Consider the following 20,135-nt stretch of genomic DNA (forward strand, 5'->3'; position numbering starts at 1 on the left):
CGGACTACCCTTTGGAAACCTCAAATTTGGCCGTCGCCATCTTTATTTTTTGAAACTGGATGTGACGATTTTTGATGAAAGGGTGGAGCTGGGGAGGATGATGTGGCCAAGCCAGTGTTATTTATGGTTGCAATAGCGCTGCGCTTAGCTAAATGTTAAGAGGGAAGTTGCCGATTTTCAACCGAAAATCCCAGCAGGTAAACAGGGATCAAAGTCAAAGGGTCAAAGTTTTAGACGAAAACATGGACAACACCCAGAAACAAGTTCACAGCTCTGTTTTAATGTACACAGGGCCATGGTTAGCATTGCTAAGCGTCTGTCCTGATTGACAGGTCGTGGTGTAGCCACACCCTAAAGCATCCACTGCTTTATCGTCTATTTTAAAGTAAATGGGACAATAATTTACTAAATGAACATCATGCTGTATTAAAGAAGACTTGAAACTAGCGACTGAGGCCATGAACTCATTTTAAAAATGTTTGCTGAGGTAATAAATCGAGTGAGAAGTATGGTAATTTTCCCATAGACTTCTAAAGAAACTGACTTCTTTTTGCAGCAAGTGAAGTCGTCCCTTGCTGGAAATTAGATAGACAGGTTTAAAGCACTTCCACATTGACTTCACTTCACTTTTCAGACTTGGAAGCTCCAATTTATCAGACTACACACAGCTCCCTCTAGAGCCACAAAAGGCTTGATAAAACCTTTTTTCACATATGCAGTAGTACTCCCTAAGACCTGTAAACAGACTTTGATGTGTTAAATTGGTGGGGTAAATTTCACATTGTATGGAAACTCTGTCATTACGTGCTTGTTAAACAACTCTTACTGAAGTGTCTGACCCACTTTTATTATACACATTTTGATTAAATTTTTTTTACTTTTCTTACCTGAGTGCTGCAGCCATGATGCAGCTATCACCAGAACAAGCACAGGCGCTTGAGTCATCATGGTCCATGCCCAGGTTATGGCCCATCTCATGAGCCAGTGTTGCTCCAACGGCGATGGCTCGGTCATTGTGATCCTGAGAGGTGGAACTTTTTCAGTTTAGTTACTTTTATCAGCATTTTACATTAGTTTAAAGCAAGCATGCACCAAGGTTCACCTTCCAACTTGTGATAACAAAAAATGAAAATATCTGTTTCCTCAAGCCACCATGTATCTTAATTTTCTGACCACAATAATGTTCCCACGACAGAGTCTAGATGTGTGCTGCACTACAATGGAAGAATTTCAAAATCACCATATGAAAAGGGTTACACAGTACTCTTCCTTTTTTAAAATAATAGATAACACAGGGTTGTATAGAATTTTGTTGGCAAAATAATGACATTTTAAAGAATGGCCTGTAAATATTTGATAGTGTTCTGACGCTAAAATAAATATAAAGAGTCGGGAAGTGACTTTTCGAGTGTCAAGGTGGTAATTAAATAAATATATGTTCATGGGAGAATCTAGTGTGCGGACTCTGTTTCCATCTTTAACTTGTTCTCCTGTCCAGTACCTTACAAATTAAAAATTTGACCTGATGGTGGCGCTAGATGAAAGGTTAAGGGACCACCAAAGTTATTACATTTCATCCTGAGGGGGACATAAATGTATGTCCAAAATGTCATGGCAATACATACAATAATTGTCGAAACATTTCATTTTAAACCATAAACATCAACCTCATAGTGGTGCTACAGAAAAACAAAAAGAAAAGTCATTAGGATACATCATCTGGGAACCATGGAATGTCTTTAAAAACTGACATTGTCATCCATAGAGCCATGCCGTTAGTGTGGCTAAATATTAATACCTTGGTTGCTAACATTACAACCAGCCAAGACTATGGTGTATAAGATATAGCAACCAAATAACAAATGGAACAAATATTTCTGTCTCTCAGAAACACCTTACCTGTACTACTCCAACAGAGTGACCTGAGCAAAGAGTCCCAATGAAAGCCAGTCCCACAGTTGCGCCTTCAAAGTCAATACCACTAAAAGACAAGTGATGACAATATAAGAAACACTTATACATTAATTGTGACAAAGCCATACCTATGTTCATCTATTCATCCATATATGGGAAGCCGTCAATACCAAAATTGAACACATGACTTGCACGTACAGTACATACCGGTACTAAGCACTTGCACACACATGCATACTTTCATGCACATACATACATACATACATACATACATACACATGCATGTACATACGCATGCTCGTACATATATGCACAGACATGCATGAGTATGAATCAAGGTTATTATAGTTTTGCATTTTTCATTAGTTTTTATTTTTATTTCATTTTGACTTTTTGTTTTCAAATTCGGAGTGTCTATTTGCACCCCCGGTACGAATAGCCTCGGCCACACAGCTGAGCTATTTACACCCTGTGACGTAACAACAAAAAAACGTTGCTCGCGTGCACCGAAATCATGGCGGACGTTCATCTTCCATGACCGCATGGCATATTAGGGACCGCATGGCATATTAGGGAAGTTTTGTCTCTAAAGTTTATAACAATTGAATTTCTATCGTAAAATGGATACTACAGTTGCGCTTTCTGTCTTCAGTGAAAGCATACAACCGTTAGTTTGTTAGTTAGTACCTATTTTTTTGTATACAGTATGGTTACCTAGCAACCGAGGCTTGAAGAAACCAAGTGGTAAAAAGTTGTTCAACTTCCTGAAAGAACTGCTAGGTGAGTGGTTAGTGCGCTTGCCTTTGGGATGGGAGTTTGGAGTTTGACTCCCCTGGGTGGTAATTTTATTTTTATTTTTTTGCAGGGTGGTAGGGGAAGACTCATGAATATGCCTGCTCTGGTTGGGTTGGTTAGGTTTAGGCAAGAGGAGTGGGATGGTTATGGTTAGGGTAAGAATGTCAGGGCGATAATATTCCAAAAAGGTGTAATACATGAGTAGTATGGATAACTGTGTGTAAATATATGCCAAGGTACTGTAAATGCACAGGGGTGCAAATAGCATACATTGATATTTGTACCAGGGGTGCAAATAGCATACACTTCTAATTGCACCAGGGTACAAATAGCATACTGCTAATTGTACCAGGGGTGCAAATAGCATACACTTCTAATTGCACCAGGGTACAAATAGCATACTGCTAATTGTACCAGGGGTGCAAATAGCATACACTGCTAATTGTACCAGGGGTGCAAATAGCCTCACCCTTTCAAATTCAGTTTAGTTTTAATTAGTTTTCAAAACGGGTTTGCTAGTTAGTTTAGTTTTTATTTTTTGAAAATGCTTAGTTTTACTTTAGTTTTTATTAGGTTTAGTGTTAGTTTTAGTCTTTTTTGTAATATGGGTTATTTGTTGGGGGAAAAGTCAGAAGTATTGTGTAATAATAACAACAAAAACATCATACAATTTTAGAAATATGTATTCACAATGTATTCAACAACACCAGTACATAAAATGTAGCCTACATATGGTCATAAATATGTAAATAGTCTACACAAGACGCCGCAGTAAGTGCAAAATGTGTACGTGACGTGTGCCAGGAAAAAACCTAAATAGCCAACAGACTAAAGAAGACATAAATGAACTGGTGTATGGAACTTTGGTTCGAGTAAAGTGATGAACTTTTTGAAGTCAATCGACTCACAGTTGTGTAGACATCCCAGTATCAATCCACATATTAACCCACGCTTCCTCCCGCTTTTGGTGTTCCTGCGTATTTACTAACCAGCAGCTATCGGGTCGCCGGTGAAAGCCCGCCTGTAGCGTTCTCTGTCCTGCTGCATGGCCCTGTACCCATACATCCATGCCCTGTACCGGGGATAGCTTCTGTTTCGGGGAAGGGGGGCATTGCGTTCTCCTTCACCTTGTTAAGGTAAGCTAGGTTAGCCTCCTTGTGTCCAAGGCATTTGCTTTTATCTGACACAGTCATAATCAAATAGGACTCTGCCGCTTTCTTCCGACTTTCAGTACCGCTATGATGATGAGGAGGGGGTTGTAAAAAAAAAAAAAAAAAAAAAAAAAAAAAAAAAAAAAAACTTACCAGTATGTCAGTCAGTTTGGAAAGTTTGCGTAGCTGCTTAGTGTTTTTTTTTTGGGCCTTTTTGCTAATAATAATAATAATAATAATAATAATAATAATACATTTTATTTAAAGGGGCCTTTCATGACACTCAAGGACGCCTTACAAAATTTATAGAAAACATTTAAAGAAGAAAAAGAAAAATCAAACCAGTACAGCATCAAACATTAATCACATAAAAGCCTGCCTAAACAGATACGTTTTAAGACGAGATTTAAAAACTGAGAGACTAGAACTGTTTCGAACTTCCACAGGAAGAGAGTTCCATAAATGGGGAGCAGCATAGCCAAAAGCTCGTGACCCCATAGAAGCTGTCCTAGTGCGTGGCAGAACAAGTGTAAGTGCAGAAGCAGATCTTAGAGTGCGGGAAGGAGTATGAATATGAAGAAGATCTTGCCTCCTGTTCTATCAGACTAGGCAACATTTGTACAGTCTTCAACTGTCCAATTTTGGTGAGCTTGTGCAAATTGTATCTCATCTCATTTTCCTATTTTTAGTGTAGATAATCGGTACCCATTGGGGTCTTCTGCTGGTGTAGCTCATCCTCCTCAAGGTTGTGCGTGTTGTGGCTTCACAAATGCTTTGCTGCATACCTCGGTTGTAACGAGTGGTTATTTGAGTCAAAGTTGATCTTCCGTCAGCTTGAATCAATCGGCCCATTCTCCTCTGACCTCTAGCGCCAACAAGGCATTTTCGCCCAGAGGACCGCGGCATACTGGATGTTTTTACTTTTTCAGATCATTCTTTGTAAACTCCTAGAAATGGTTGTGTGAAAATCCCAGTAACTACTGTTCAGGAGATTGTCTAGACCTGGACCGCACCCCTAATGCATTGAAGCAGCTGCCATGTGATTGGTTGATTAGATAATTGCATTAACGAGAGTTAATGTGTTACAGGTGTTCCTAATAATCCTTTAGGTGAGTGTATGTCTATGTACATTAAGTATGCATGTATATGTGTTGGGTAAGAAGTTGGGGTGGTTGGTTGGTTTGATGTTGGTGGGTTTGTTGGTTTGGTCAAACAAGGAGACCCGTGTTCGTGTCCTGTCCATGTCAACTTTTGTAACTTTTTCACGTTGACTTCTTAACTAACTTAACTCAATTTACATAAACCTACTTATTTTAACCCAAAATAAATAGAGCATGTTTTAGGATGTTATTCACAGAGCAATTTACATGTAACTCTTTAACTTTTGTAAGAAATAATTCACTGGATAGAATGTATAAATAAACTTGTCTTGACTCTTCAGAATCAGAATCCCATGACTGCAAACAGCGTAGCAACTCCTGGTCAGAAGCACGGTGGCAGTTTTAAATATTGTGACTCAAAACAAAAGTACTTGGTTAGGTTTACCTGACCTAACACGCATGTGCGCGCATACTAAGCACAAACATACTCATATACCCTCATACTTCTCATGTTATGCATGCATATATGATGTAGAGTATATGGATGAGGGTACGCATGTATATGCAAGTGCTTCGTACCGGTATATATGTAAGTGAAAGTCAAGTATTTAATTTTGACCTAGGAGACTTCTCATATCTACATCCATCCAGTTCTGTTTATACTTCTGTTTAGAAGTAAAAATATCTCTATTGCAGGTAACACAGCTAGATGGCTGGCAGCAGTTTTGTGGCTTTCATTTAGTTAATCTTCTTATTATTTCTTTATCATTGAAACTATTTTCCCAGTTTCACAAAGGCATGACTTGGTTATGAAATGATAGTCCACGTCAACATGAACTAAACTGGCATTTTTATTTTATTAGTATTCATTATTTTGTGACAAAATAATTAAGTATTTTAAAAGTCTCTGTTCCATCATGTTTTGTTTGGTTGATTGTTTATGGGGAGGAGCTTGTGGCATCAACAGGTTTGTAAAGGGGTGATAGAATGCAAAACTGATTTTTACCTTGTCATAGTTGAATGACAGTTTAATGGGTAACTAGGACATACATAGAACCTCTAAATCCCATTAACGCCTCTTTTCTCTGCAAATCTCACTATTTGAAACTGCCTCTGAAAACGGGCGAATCTCAACAAGCCTCATCAACTATTGCGGCTCCTCCTCATTTGGCTCTAGTCTGTTTGTCACGCCCCAACATTTACATAGGCTACACAACTGACCTGAGATCAGTTAGTCTTCTGAATCTAGGTCGTGCAGATCTCAGAAACTGTATACATTGTTCATATGCTATTTTACCATTAAATTCACTTCTGAGACTTTTATTTATTTTTTTATGGGAGAAATCAACTATGTAGAGGTCTAATATGGGCCGTTTTACGGAAATTGATGTCTAATTGCAAATTTTGTCCGACTGTGTGTCGGACTTCAGAGGCCGGTGCTGCCTGTGTTGCTGCCTCGCCGCCCGGCATGCTGTGAGCTCGATTGAGCTCTGTTACGTCTGGCAGCCCACGGCACTTCATACACGCGCAAAGTCACCGTTTTGGGCTAATGAACTACGAAACGCCGCTGCTCTGACAGAGCTCCAGGGCCTGTAACTCCCCTCTTCCTGCTAGCTAAATGCCCGGTGTATGTGAGTGAAAGCGCGGTCAGCGAGCTTGTTACGCCAGCATTCTCGTACCACAGGTTCCAGTTACTCTTTTTTTAATGTGTGTAATTATGTGTTGAGTTATTTAAACAAACGATTGGGGAAATAAACGCCGCTTGTCTGTGAGTCTCATTGATAGAGCCTGCGGCTGGATGGAGCTCTATCAATGAGAGATAGCTAGCCTCCTCTTAGAATTCCACTGTAATTCACAAATATTTAACTTGAAATCGGACACTGTTGTTAGCTTAATAAAACATTTAGTTAGATGTTGTATAAGTGGCGTGACAAAATTCAAACAATAAATATACTCGAATTACGACCAAAAATGAAGCTAACTAGCCGCAATCTGTACACATAGGATTGAAGGGACAGTCGCAGCTAACGAAACCCTTACAGCTCACAAATATTCATTAACTTGAAATCGGACACCGTTGTTAGCTTTACAAGACATTTAGGTATATATTGTATAGCTAAGTGGTGTGACGTGTGTGTAACATGTGGTAAGAGATTGCTGGTGTAAGAAGCTCGCTCACACACGGGCAAGAGAGGAGATGCAGGCCCTGGAGCTCTGTCAGGGCAGCGGCGTTTGGTAGTAGTCCATTAGCCCAAACGGTGACTTTGTGCGGGTATGAGGTCACAGCAGGCCGGGGTCTGTGGAGGAAGGCGGGCTGGGCGGCGAGGCAGCAACACAGGCAGCTGAACTCCGTCACACAGTTTTACCAAATTTGCAATTAGCCATCCATTTTCGTAAAACGGCCCATATTTGAGCTTTATATAGTTGATTTCTCGCATAAAAAAGTCTCATAAGTGAATTTGGTAAGGAAACATTGCAGTGTCTGGAATATGAGATTGTCACGTTTCTAATGTGTGTGTATTGGGGATTCGCTCAACCAATCAGCACACGACCTCTAATGCGTGTGTATGGCGACACGCTCAACCAATCAGCGCGCGTCTCTACGTGTGTGTACGGGGCTAAGGCTCAACCAAGCAGCGCGCAGCTCATCTAAATATTCATGACCATACCATATTTGGAAGAAAAGCTCTTGTTACAAATAGGGCCAAAACACAGAGATGCATAAGGGCCAATAAAATATCAACCAGGCCATTTTCAGCCCAACTAATGTTACATACCCAATTAGGAGACCATAAGGAACAGTGTGAAATACCCTATATAATCATTCTATCACCCCTTTAACCATTAATGTCAACAGCTCTTGTAAGCCTAAAATAACTAAATATGTGTGTGTTTAGCTTATCGACTTCACACGGCTCGTCGTCGTGATTGAATTGGTACAGGCTATTGTTTAAGGGCCTGTAATGCTACTTGGAGGGAAACGTGTGACTGTCATTATACAGGCTTCTCTGTAGTTACCTGAAATTTGAATTTGCGAACAAACTAAATGATTTGGGACAACAAATCCAGTGTTGAAGCCAATTGTTACACAATCGCGATGTGGAAACTTCCATTGCAGGTATAGTACATTGAGAACTAATGCACCAAAGTGGATAAACTTGTAAAACTAGTTGTGCAATTTAAGAAGGAAAAGAAGAGATCTTAGCTTCTTTTATTTAATGAGAATTACAAACTGAGATAGAGAATTTGCGATGCCTGACCCATGCCAACTATTTTTCCGAAGAACTACAACAGTGAATAGGAGAAAAACTGTGGGAGTTGGTATGTAAGCAACAAATTCTAATAAAAACACATTGTTAGACAATTTAAATAATCATTTTCACAATTAAAGGCTGTTCAGACCTGATAAGATGTGCATTGTCATGCTTTATCCTTTGCACCAGCTCAGAGTTCCTCCACTTCATGAAAGCATCCAGGTTAGCCCCGGCTGGGGGGGTCACAGAAATCTGGTCACCATTGGACCAGATTTCCAGCCCCACCAGAGCAATGAAGGTCCTCAGGGGCTTGTATGCCTGAAAGCAAGTAGGACCAAACCATAGGAAAGGTTACATATACACTGTTAACTTTGTTCAAAAAGGAGCCCAAATTATCAGGAAATGTTTAGGGCTATTGTTGCAAATACAGACGTCACAAGATATAAAAAACAACAGATATTATCTAGAGACTGCATGAAGTCACAAAAATTACACAGTAAAGTGTCATTTGTGCTCTGGAATTTCCCCAGAAATAGCAGAAGCACTGACTCACCATATTGACGAAGTTGACCATTTCAAATATCCTCTTTCTCAGCTCTGTCTGATCTCGCTTCATCTTCACATACTGAAACACCATGTCGTCGGGTTAGAGTATTATTTCTCAGTGGATTCATGATAAATTACTCAAGGGTTTATGACTGAAATAATGTGATTCATGCCCTACCCAAATAGTACAAAAAGGGTTTGTCTGCTAAGATTTACCAACAAGTTTAGTTATTTCAAAAAAACGTTAGTTTCTGTTTTGTTTTTTTACTTTTGAGTTTTCACATAAAATTTCCATGTGAATATCTTACCGCACGATTATCAGCAACAAGGACGAGCTCAACATATTTCTGTTGCTGGACAATAGAGATACCCTGGAGGACAAAAAAATAAAGTTGATTAGCTTAGGCCTTTTTTAAGCTTTAAAGGTCCCATGGCATGAAAATTTCAATTTATGAGGTTTTTTAACATTAATATGAGTTCCCCCAGCCTGCCTATGGTTCCCCAGTGGCTAGAAATGGTGATAGGTGTAAACCGAGCCCTGGGTATCCTGCTCTGCCTTTGAGAAAATGAAAGCTCAGATGGGCCGATCTGGAATGTTCTCCTTATGAGGTCATAAGGAGCAAGGTTACCTCCCCTTTCTCTGCTTTGCCCGCCCAGAGAATTTGGCCAACCCATGAGAGAGCGATATCATGGCTTTCAAAGGAGCAAAGTGGCAGTTGGTCAAGGCCAAACCTCCACCTTGCCCCCCCTCTCTCCTCCTCAATAGCTACAGACACAGAATGGCACATACTAAGGAAAACTTGTTGTGGGACTGGCTCTAGTGGCTGTAATTCTGCACCAAGGCTGAATTTCGGGTAAGAGACTTCAGATACAGTATTAGGGGACCACTAAGGTCTATATAAAAGAGACTTCAGATACAGTATTAGGGGACCACTAAGGTCTATATAAAAGCATCCAAAGAGCACTATGTCATGGGACCTTTAAAGTTTTGTCAGGTGTGTTTGGTCTTGTCATGTAATTACTAGACTGAATGATGTGTTAGGAATGGTGTTACCCCTGATCTTGAGCGGCTCCGGCCTGTTGGAGGTTCAAAGTCGGCATCCCAGCTGGTGTTGGTGACACCACACACTGCAGGTGTGGAGGTTTTGTTATCAAAAGTCATCACCGCATGATCCCCCTCATCCCCTTCGCCAGACAGCGGCTCAATCAGGTACCTCTGGGCAGACATTCTGAAGTAACCCCTAAACCAAGATCACGCCAGTTAGTCTTTTAGTTTAACAGACATTGCTTTGAGGCAGAAATAAATCCATTTGTTGAGTCTTACCTCAGTGAGTGGAGCCAAAAGCCAGATTTTTTTCAGAGCAGATAAACTACCAGATAATCATACATGAACATGAACTTAAAATTGGAACACAGTTTTAGCAACTATGTAAAGTAGTAAATGTAGGCTACTTAGTAGGGATGTAGCGATGCGTTGTAAATCGGTTAAAAATCAATATCAATTTGTAAAGATAACGGGATGGATCTTGATGCAATTTTTAAACGGCCAAGGGCATAATCTACTTTTGATTTCACTTGTTGCTCAGACGTCACTACGTCTTCTTAGTTTATTTATTTGAAGTGATTTTCTTTTCTATTCATTTAGTTATTTTGATGTGGGATTTGTTTTAGAAATCGATTTTATTATTATTTTGTTGTTGTTTAACTTTATTTTCATTTAGTAAAGTTAAAGAGAAGATGTTTGAAGGCTCACCTGAGTCCATCACAAGTGCTGATGCTAACAGATGATTGGCTGTCATTCACAATTCTCCCATGATAGTAGCAGTGATCCTGAAAAAAGACATGAGGATGATGACTGGGTTATCAAAAAAGAAAATCAAAACTATCTAGCATTTACTTACATAGTGGCATGACTGTTCAAAAGTCAAATAAATGTTCATGTTCATAATCTTTTAAGAAGCATTTTAAAGTGATGGTTCGGAGTAACTCACCTAAATCTTTACAACTACCTAGATCCAAACTACACAACTTTTTCGCCTGGGAACATTGGAGAGTTAGCTATAGCAGCGTGTTATCAGCTGAATAGCAGCACGAACTCATGCGCGTAGTGTCTTGTAAGTTACCCCACTAATATCTCGAAATGATACCAACGTCTACAGTAGTACAAATAGGTTTGTACTCATAAAGCGATGGATTGGAAAGTTTGTAAGTACACCAGAAGTTTACGAACACTTGCCGCTCTCTTCAGCTCTCTGTTGCTGCTGCTGCTGCCTCGCAGTTAGGAGTGCTTAGGACCGCTTACAATATTACACCGAAAAGAGATACAACAAAAATATTTATTAATTTAATGATTAAATAAGGTAATGTCTCCAAACTTACCTCAATTATAACTTGTCTCCTGCTAGTTATACTACAGCACTTACTTTAAAAAAAAGTTAAATTAAAAAATATTTTTGTTGCATCTCTTTTCGGTGTTGTAATTTGTAGACGGCCCTAAGCACTCGTCTTACAGCAGCAACAACAACAACAGCAGAGAGCAGAAGCCAGCAGGCAAGTGTTATTTACATAAACTTCTGGTGTACTTACAAACTTTCCAATCCATCGTTTTATGAGTGCATAACCTATTTGTACTACTTGTAGACATTTGGTATCATTTCGGGCATTATTAGTGGGGTAACTTACAAGATACAAACGTGGGTCCATTAGCCCCTGCGCTAAGCTATTCAGCTGATAACGCTACTCTAGCTAACTCTCCCAATGTTCGACCCAGGTGAAAAAAGCTTCTGGGGGGGTGTTTGGCTCGAGGTCATGGTGCAAAGGACCCTAGGGTGAATTACTCCGCACCATCAACGACACGTGGTTTAAAAAAAAAACAGCCACATCTTATCACTTACGATATCATTCGGAGTTGTGGTGACTTGAGTCCCATCTTCTTGGTAGTAAGTTTCAGTGTAGTCTTTTGTGAGTAATTCACTGATAATGAAAATAATTAAATTAACAATGGATTAACAATTACATGAGCATTCTATGCCTACAGTGATTCATCTGTCTTAGTTTTGGGATTTATGAAAACACACCAAATGTTCAGATTGAATGAAAATAACTGAATTCAACATGGCGTTTTTCCGTTACATGATACCTGATCGACTAGCCTCTACTCTACTCAATTTTTGGTTTTCCATTGTGAAAAAAAGTCCCACTTTTTTAGTATCACCTCCGTCGAGGTTCCAAGCGAGCTGCAGGCTACTGATTGGTCGGAGAGAATTGTCACTAATCACTGCATCATCATTGCTAGCGCGGACGGGGGGGTCCTGAACAAACCCGCCATTTTTAAATAGTTTAGCCAGAGGTGGGTTTTTTTTGCTGCCTCCAGCTTCTTTTGAAACAAAATTTGTCTGCCGAGAATCAAAAACAACACACCGTCGTTCTGTTTGTGTGTGACGCGTTAGTTCAGGGCAGTTTCCTGTGGCGTCACTATGACGATCAGTCACACTTGTCTCACGCGTGAAGCTGTACTTCATCTGCAATGGAAAAAGGAGGCCGAGTCGAGCCGAGCCAAGCTGGTACTAGCAGTGGGTAAGCGCCATTAGTTGCACATGCGTAATATGGGAAATCTAAATCAGTTCAAATCTGTGTTGGTCACAAGAAATGGCATGGCTTTTAGTGTGGTAAAGCAACCAACAACATGAAAACCCACACATTTTGTGAAAAATAAAAGGGAAGTAAAACCTGGAAGTAGAACTGAACACTGTTTTTAAAACATTTACTCTACTTATCATGTTAAAGGTCCTCTGACATGGTGCTCTTTGGATGCTTTTATATAGGCCGTAGTGGTCCCCTAATACTGTATCTGAAGTCTCTTTCCCGAAATTCAGCCTTGGTGCAGAATGACTAGAGCCAGTCCCACAAAGAGCTTTCCTTAGTATGTGCCATTTCTGTGTCCGTAGCTTTAAATGCTATTGAGGAGGAGCGGGGGGGGTGGCCTTGACCAACTGCCACTTTGCTTGTTTGCAAGCCATGATGTCTCTCTCTTTCTCATGGGCGGGCCAACTTCTCTGGGCGGGCAAAGCAGAGAAAGGGGAGGTAACCTTGCTCCTTATGACCTCATGGGACCTCATCGGCCCATCTGAGCTTTCATTTTCTCAAAGGCAGAGCAGGATACCCAGGGCTCGGTTTACACCTATTGCCATTTCTAGCCACTGGAGGACCATAGGCACGCTGGGGGGAACTCATTTTAGTGTTAAAAAACCTCATAAAGTGATGCCATGGCACCTTTTAAGACTTGCTTTGTCACAGATTTAACAATACAGTGAACCAGTAACAGTGGTTCTCTTCTGAGTGAAGATGCCAACTGTTAATGCTCAACAAGTGATCAATATTTTAGCATTCTTTAACACTGGATTACTTATACCACACAGCTGCATGCCTTTAGAGAAATAAGAACTTACTTATTTTTTTCTAGTTGCATTTCAATGTCTTTTCCTCCCACTGTCATTGCATACTTAATAGTCTCTGGCCTGAGATGCTGCAGAAAAGAAAGATTCATTCTTATTTTCCCATAACTAAAATCACAACCATAGCTTGGAGATGTATGCAAGACCAGATGCAACAGAAAGACGTACCTCTATATGTCTTTTTCTAACTGTGTGAAGTCTGACAGGTCGAACCACCTCATAGTCCTTTACATCTTCAAAGTCATGTCCATGGCTTTCTGTGGAGTACAAGATACATCATATAAGTTTGTATGCTCATTCAACGCATTCACATGAACTGGTCTGTATGATATCGAACGAAAACGTATGCACAACAATTTGTACGATATCTTTCGAATTTAGGGCGAGGATGAGCGTCAGCCGGTCATTTGACGACGGTCCCGGTTGTTTCAGAGGCCGTTGAGTTTAGGCAAAGAGTGTAATAGAAAAAAGATGGTGGTTTGGATTAAAACACCAGTCCACTAGTACTCCTGGGACAGTGGTGGCCTAAGGGTTAGAGAAGCTAACTTGTGACAAGGAGGTTGTTGGTTCAATCCCCAGACCGACAGGATAAATCTGGGTGGGTGAAAGAGCAGCGCTTGTCCCTCCCTCATTATTACCACTGAGGTTCCCTTGAAGGACCTCTTCCCAAAAAAAGGCTTCAGTGGCCAGCAGGTCGACTGTGGTTTTACTGGGCAGCTTCCAGGTATAACTGTGTGAATGTGACAGGTCGTTGTTGCAAATGAGAATTTGTTCTCAATTGGCTTACCTGGTTAAATAAAGGTTAAAAACTTTTTATAACACCCGTTTCCTGGGTGAAAGACACGAACTCCGCTCCCCCACTTGAAATCTCTATGACTCATCCATCCTCCCCAACCTACTCTCTTTCTCTTTACATCATCTTTGCATAGAGCAATAAATACATAGAATACAAATGATTTCCAGTGCATTACTTGTACATATGTACATGTTTTTGAGAACAGCCTGGCTCGGTAGCATGTCAACCTATTATGTTTTTTGGGCATATGTTTCAGTACTGACATTGTCCCATCCAGTTGTTAAATTATTATATGTTTACTATATGGTTTGTTTACACTGTCGCCAAGGTGAAATTAATTTCCGTTTCCTGATTTATTGTATTTTTTTTTTTATTTTTTTTTACACAGTGGTCTGTGGTTCACTTTTCAGTTGACACCTTCTGTACGTCATACCCCCAAGTATAAAGGAAACACACAACCTGATGTGTCTGAACGACATCTGTGTAACAGGCTGTTCTCATGAACCACTCATACATATATCTACAAAAAGTAATACACTGTAATTTGTATATATTCCACTCAATGATACATGAATTCATTTTAATTTATTAATAAACCCCTGGACTGTAATATTTCAGATGTGTTATGTCCAAACCTTTGTGCACATTCAAAATACAGTATATATGTGTTCTCTGTGATTTGGAGGAGTTGTGATATTTTGAGAAAAATAAAGTTATAATAGGCTATTACAAGAATAAAGTCACTATATTTCAGAAAATAATCTATACCTGCACCATAGTCTGCTGTGCATTACGTGATTGCTCTGCTGAACAAAAACAATCTTTGCTGAGTTTTGTTGGTGGCCATGATGTTGTGGCCCTCTTCCCCACAGGGTTCAGGAAAAGTTATCCAAGTTTTCCAGCTCGCTCCATTAGTGGTGAAAGAGTTGGCTAAGGCGAAAGCTAGTGATGCTAAGCTGACTTCACGACCAGTGGTGGAATGTAACAAAGTACAAATTTTTCGTTGCTGTACTTAAGTACATTTTTCACCTACAGTATCTGTACTTTACTTAAGTAGAATCATAGTGCATACTTTTGACTTTTACTTAGTTACATTTTGCAGCAATTATCTATACTTTCTACTCCACTACATTTCTACAACGTTCCGTTACATATTCATTACATTTTCTGATCAGTTTTTGCCACTGCCAAAACGTCTTCCTGACCATCACACGTTTGTCTCACCAGTACAGTTTGGTTGCCATAGATACAGTATATATGGGGCACCGCCGATCCTTCATCGGCTTCCAAGCCAGCTCCGGTGCTCCAGAGCCCGGGGGCAGGGCCGCTGACCCTCGGTAATACAGCCTCCGGTAAAAATGAAAGTGTTTGTTTTTTATTATTCCTGTTTTTAAATCATAGTTGTCATCTATTTCTCTCCACAGCGTTGTTTACTTCTCCGCCAGGCTACGTAAGATGCGTTCATATCTTATTTATTTGGCTGGACCTCTTCACATCGCCTCCCCATTTCCGCTGCTTCACACACTTTATTTGCTTACGCTCCCATGGTTAAAGGAAATAAAACCGTCTTAAAATACATCCATGAATAAAACCAACCGCATTCCGATTCTAACAACATATTTCCGTTTTATGCTGGTTAGGATTGGAACTTTTTTTAAAAGCCAGGCCTTGTTTGTGGTATCGGACAGTATTTATACTGTCGAAGCTCAGCATCAAAATAACTGAACCAGCCCTTTGTAAATCATGGTTCACTAGACACAATGCCCTCACTGACCAAGGTGCAAACTAATGAACTAACCAACTTTTTTTTGGTAATATGCAAATAAGATTAAGAGAATAAATCGTTAGTACTTTTACTTTAAATAGTAAGTACATTTAAAATCAGGTACTTTTTACTTAAGTAGGGTTGTCATTGTGGTACTTCTACCTTTACTAAAGTAAATATGTCTCTGGTTATTTGTACTTTTAGTTAAGTACTGAGATTCAGTACTTCCTCCACCACTGGTCACGACCAAACGTTAGCGATTGGTTATGGCAGATCCAGAGTGGCTCTGGACAGATTCAATAGTTTTAAACTTCAACAGAGTACCCGCCTTCAAGGAAGTTAACGCTTATCAGTGGAGAGTGGCCAGACTCTCTGTACAAATGAAATTGACGAGAGTCTGGTAGGACCAGGCTAGATTAGTGCAACACTGTTGCTTAACCGCCCACACAGGATTTAGCTCAAACTCTTGTGTAACCAACCAACCTCTGCTTACTAACACATGAGATATTTATATAAAGTGTATACAGTAACACAATACCTGAAGCTCTGCCATGAAAACTAGTTGTCAGTGAAGGGGTTCTTTGATAACCTTATAAGCAGGAACACGGAAGGCAGGAAAAAAGTGTTCCCTTACATTACTAATCAAGTTAAACAGGCCAGCTGTATTTTGGTTGTACTTTATGATGACCAGGCAAGGGTGTAATTTCCACTGGGGATGAGGGAGATGTGTCCACCTCACTTTAAAAATCACGGCCTCATATTTATTTATTTATTTATATATATATATATATATATATATATATATATATATATATATACACACACACACACAACCATATTAACTTCTGCAACACACAACACTCTTGTGACCAGGGGCCTGTTTCACAAAAGCAAATATATAAATCCAGGATAACTGATAAAGCGAGGCTTGACCTAGTCTAATCTGCATCCTGGCTTGGTGCATTCACGGCAAGCCAGGCTGAGGAGGAGCAACTAGGTCGAGCCAGGCGAAGTCATTCAGATAGATCGCTGGCTCCACGGCTTTCCTCAAAAGACCGCGAGGTCGATCACAGATTTACTGATGCCAACATGAAGAATACGCATTGTACATACTTTATACAGAGTGAGCAGCAGCTTCTTGTGGAAGTATGACGACGTGAAACACATTATTTGTTTAAAAAGAAAAAGAAACACGCGCTGTAATGAAACAGCATTCGAAGCCGTAGAGCAGACGATCACGGACCGACTGAATGCGAATTGTAGCCTAAATATATACATTAACTGACCACGGCTCTGAATTGAAACCGTCATAATCATTCCATTCAAGGATTAGGCTACTAATTATTTTCACAAATTAACAGTTGTACTCTTTGCCTTAAAAGTAAGCAGAAGATAATGTTACTCAGGAAATTTACAATGAAGATCAATTTTCTACAACGCTAGAATATGATGCATAAATATCTCTTTCACTCTGTTCCTCCCTCTCTCTCATGGGCTAAAATATAAGTTTCCTAAGTCATATTAACTTCCACTGCTCGCTTTTAATGCAAATTGTATTAAATTGTATTGAATGGTTTCAGTTAAGAGCAGTATTTCATAAATGACTATCATTCAGTCTGTCCGCTATTATCTGCCACGCTTTTTCTCGCGTTTCATTTTTTTTATTTTTTATAGAGGCCGAGTTTCCTTCTCTACATATTATATGCCTTGCTCCCTGTATATATGGACATAGAAAATAAAGACACTGAAGAAATTGGACTCTAAAATCTAGAAACTATGAAGATAATTAAGTGATAAATTCCATGCACACTGTAAACATGAATGGAACAGAGTATATTCATCAGTTATTTCCCCCAAATATAAGGTAAAACCATTGAGGTGTCTCTCCCTGTTGTCCATGAATTACAGTACCTACATCTCTAGATAGTTACTGGTCCAGTGAAAAACTATCTTTGGGAGGATTGTACAATTAGGATATGTTCTTAAATTGTACAATCCTCCCAAATATAGTCCAGTTACTGACAACATAAATGTGTGCTAAGAATGCCAAATACAATCACATGGAAGTGAACAAACATGATCCTTATTGTTAAAAATTTAAAATTAATCAACTGAAATAATTCAAGTGCATTGGTCAACTATAGAAATGTACAGCATTGTATGCCCTTAGTAACAGACTTCATTTAAAACACATTTGAATTTTATCAACCTTTTAATTATCTCAACTGCCATAATTTCATCAAACTTCTAACAACAATATAACAGCAGTCTTCATACAGCAATATAACAGTAACAATACTGTCACATGATAATTATAAATAAAAAATAATTCACACTTAAATAATAACGTACTAAATAAACAGCTAAATGCACCTGTTGTATTAACCACTGAAAATAACAATGTAAAACCACTGCTGGGTACAGAAAGCCCAGGATTAAATAAATCCTACTGTTAGCCTGGTCAGGAGCAGGCTAGCTGTACAGAATAAATCTCCATGGTGATTTATGTGCTCCGCTTGTGAAACCGAACAAGGCTTAATTCATCCAGGATAACTGGGAAATCCGGCTTAATCCCTTATCTTGGTTTTATGAAACAGGCCCCAGGCTGTCTTGTTCAAAATGTGTTTACTATAATGAGTGTTACTTCTTTGAAATTGTCAGATGAAACTAGTGAAGGAAATCTCTTAGTTGGAACTTTTCATTCTTCCCAGTCTCATATTTGTTTGTAGTCGAGTCAAACTGTCCATTACTTACCATATTAACAAGATTGTATGGAAACAAAACATAAGTCCTACTTAACTCTATGTGTTCTCTGCATTTTGCAGATTTCATCACCATTCTTAACCAACCATTTCAACCTATTCTTACAAACATGGTATTCCCTAGTTATCAAAAGCTGCCCCACAAGGAAATGACTAAGTCACTGTGAGTCATGGTCAACTGTCGGACAGGTACGCAGTAGCACCTCAGAGGGTGGGGGCTTTGCTGCAATTTCAATTTCAGCCTTGACAGTGTGTCACAAAATCAACAACGCGTTAGTAATTCCCACTAATGTTTCTTGCCTCAGGAAACATTATTAGATGGTGTTACTATGTTGCAAAAGCAATTAGGGGTTATTGCCTAGTAGGATTTTACACCAGGCAAGATAAAGACACAAACACTCTGCTTGGGAATTTTAAACTTGAGCTTGAGTTTTATTATCACTGATACAGACATGGTAAACTCTGCTAAAGGTTGATCAACCATATGTTCAGGTGGAGACAGATATAATCAATTATACCAAAACTGAAAGGTATAGTTAAATATGGTAAAAGAATATCCACATTCATTTTATTTATGATACAATATATCATCATATTGGATCATGTATTTTAGAGCACTTTTTTACATGCTATGGTCAGGAAAAGAAACCCACAAGTTAAACTGCTTTGAATAAATAAACAAATAGGATAGGACAAACCTAGGCTTTAGTTATTAATTACCCCCTGTGCTGAATGGAGCTAACAGTATCCAGTGACTTACCTGAGTGCTTGAGCGAGGCATTTAGGATGAGGATCCACAATAGGAGCGTTCCTGTCATTGTCCAAGTGCAGACAGTCACTGTAACAGAGCAGATCGGTGCTCTGATCAGGCTTTATGCTGTCTACCTGCCTGCTGTGTTGCTTCACTCACAAGGCCACACCTTCGCTGGCCTTCTTAAACCTGTCATAGCTACTTCCTCATTCAAAAAAACTAATATACGGCGTACTCACAACCGGCCTGAACACGCCCCTGCTTCTCTTAAAGTATGCAGGAAGATTACTGCTGAGAGCATTGTGGTCAAGCTTACATGTATTGTATGTTGCAGTCTCTCACATTAGGTTTCATGACATACTTTCATGTCTGGCAGTCCTCCGAATTTACACTTACCTTTTTGCTGGATCAAATTTTAGCCGCTTCTTCTTTATTTGCATAAAAGCCATAAATCAGCAGTTTGACTCATCCGGTGTTGTGGCTGACTGAATCACAGTACTTAAGCCATATGGTAATTTCCACCCATGTCACTTGTCACGCTGCCATCACCACATCATAAAGTTTCACAACTTTTGCCAAATAAGGCACTAAAATTGAGCCCCATCTGCACTACTCTTTCCCCTGCTTCTCTGTCCGTCTCCCACTGAACAAATGCTTGGAGTCAAAGCAGAGACAAAGTGTCAGTAGAACAAAGTGTCAGAAGACAATAAGGCCAATGTGCATGCTCCCTCTGCCGCAGAACGAGGCATTTCAGGACACAGATCAGTGTGTGTGCCTCAGTAGGAGCGGAGTGCAGTTAAAGTAACACTGTGTGGCAGTTAACACTCAGTATTTTGGTGGTTTTGAT

At 39.6% G+C, this 20,135-nt stretch overlaps 1 protein-coding gene across 3 annotated transcripts in view; it reads right to left on the reverse strand.

Annotated features, from left to right (window-relative positions):
• Positions 1–19,931, reverse strand: part of adam28 (ADAM metallopeptidase domain 28) — a 38,983-nt gene extending 19,052 nt beyond the window's left edge. Inside the window, exons 1-12 of one of the 3 annotated variants that reach the window (XM_039803665.1) lie at positions 19,685–19,931; positions 19,298–19,375; positions 13,383–13,471; positions 13,209–13,285; positions 11,655–11,733; positions 10,514–10,590; positions 9,815–10,001; positions 9,069–9,131; positions 8,768–8,839; positions 8,363–8,532; positions 1,900–1,981; positions 888–1,021 (exon numbers count right to left, since the gene is read on the reverse strand). In XM_039803665.1, the coding sequence (XP_039659599.1) occupies positions 888–1,021; positions 1,900–1,981; positions 8,363–8,532; positions 8,768–8,839; positions 9,069–9,131; positions 9,815–10,001; positions 10,514–10,590; positions 11,655–11,733; positions 13,209–13,285; positions 13,383–13,471; positions 19,298–19,355 (1,088 nt within the window). In that variant the 5' untranslated portion in view covers positions 19,356–19,375; positions 19,685–19,931. Of the gene's footprint in view, positions 1–887; positions 1,022–1,899; positions 1,982–8,362; positions 8,533–8,767; positions 8,840–9,068; positions 9,132–9,814; positions 10,002–10,513; positions 10,591–11,654; positions 11,734–13,208; positions 13,286–13,382; positions 13,472–19,297; positions 19,479–19,684 lie in introns of those variants that run through there. The other 2 variants (XM_039803666.1, XM_039803664.1) reach the window with 2 other exon arrangements.
• Positions 19,932–20,135: the final 204 nt, after the last annotated feature.

Source organism: Perca fluviatilis, chromosome 6 (assembly GCF_010015445.1).
Source record: "Perca fluviatilis chromosome 6, GENO_Pfluv_1.0, whole genome shotgun sequence".
NCBI classification, from domain to species: Eukaryota; Metazoa; Chordata; class Actinopteri; order Perciformes; family Percidae; genus Perca; species Perca fluviatilis.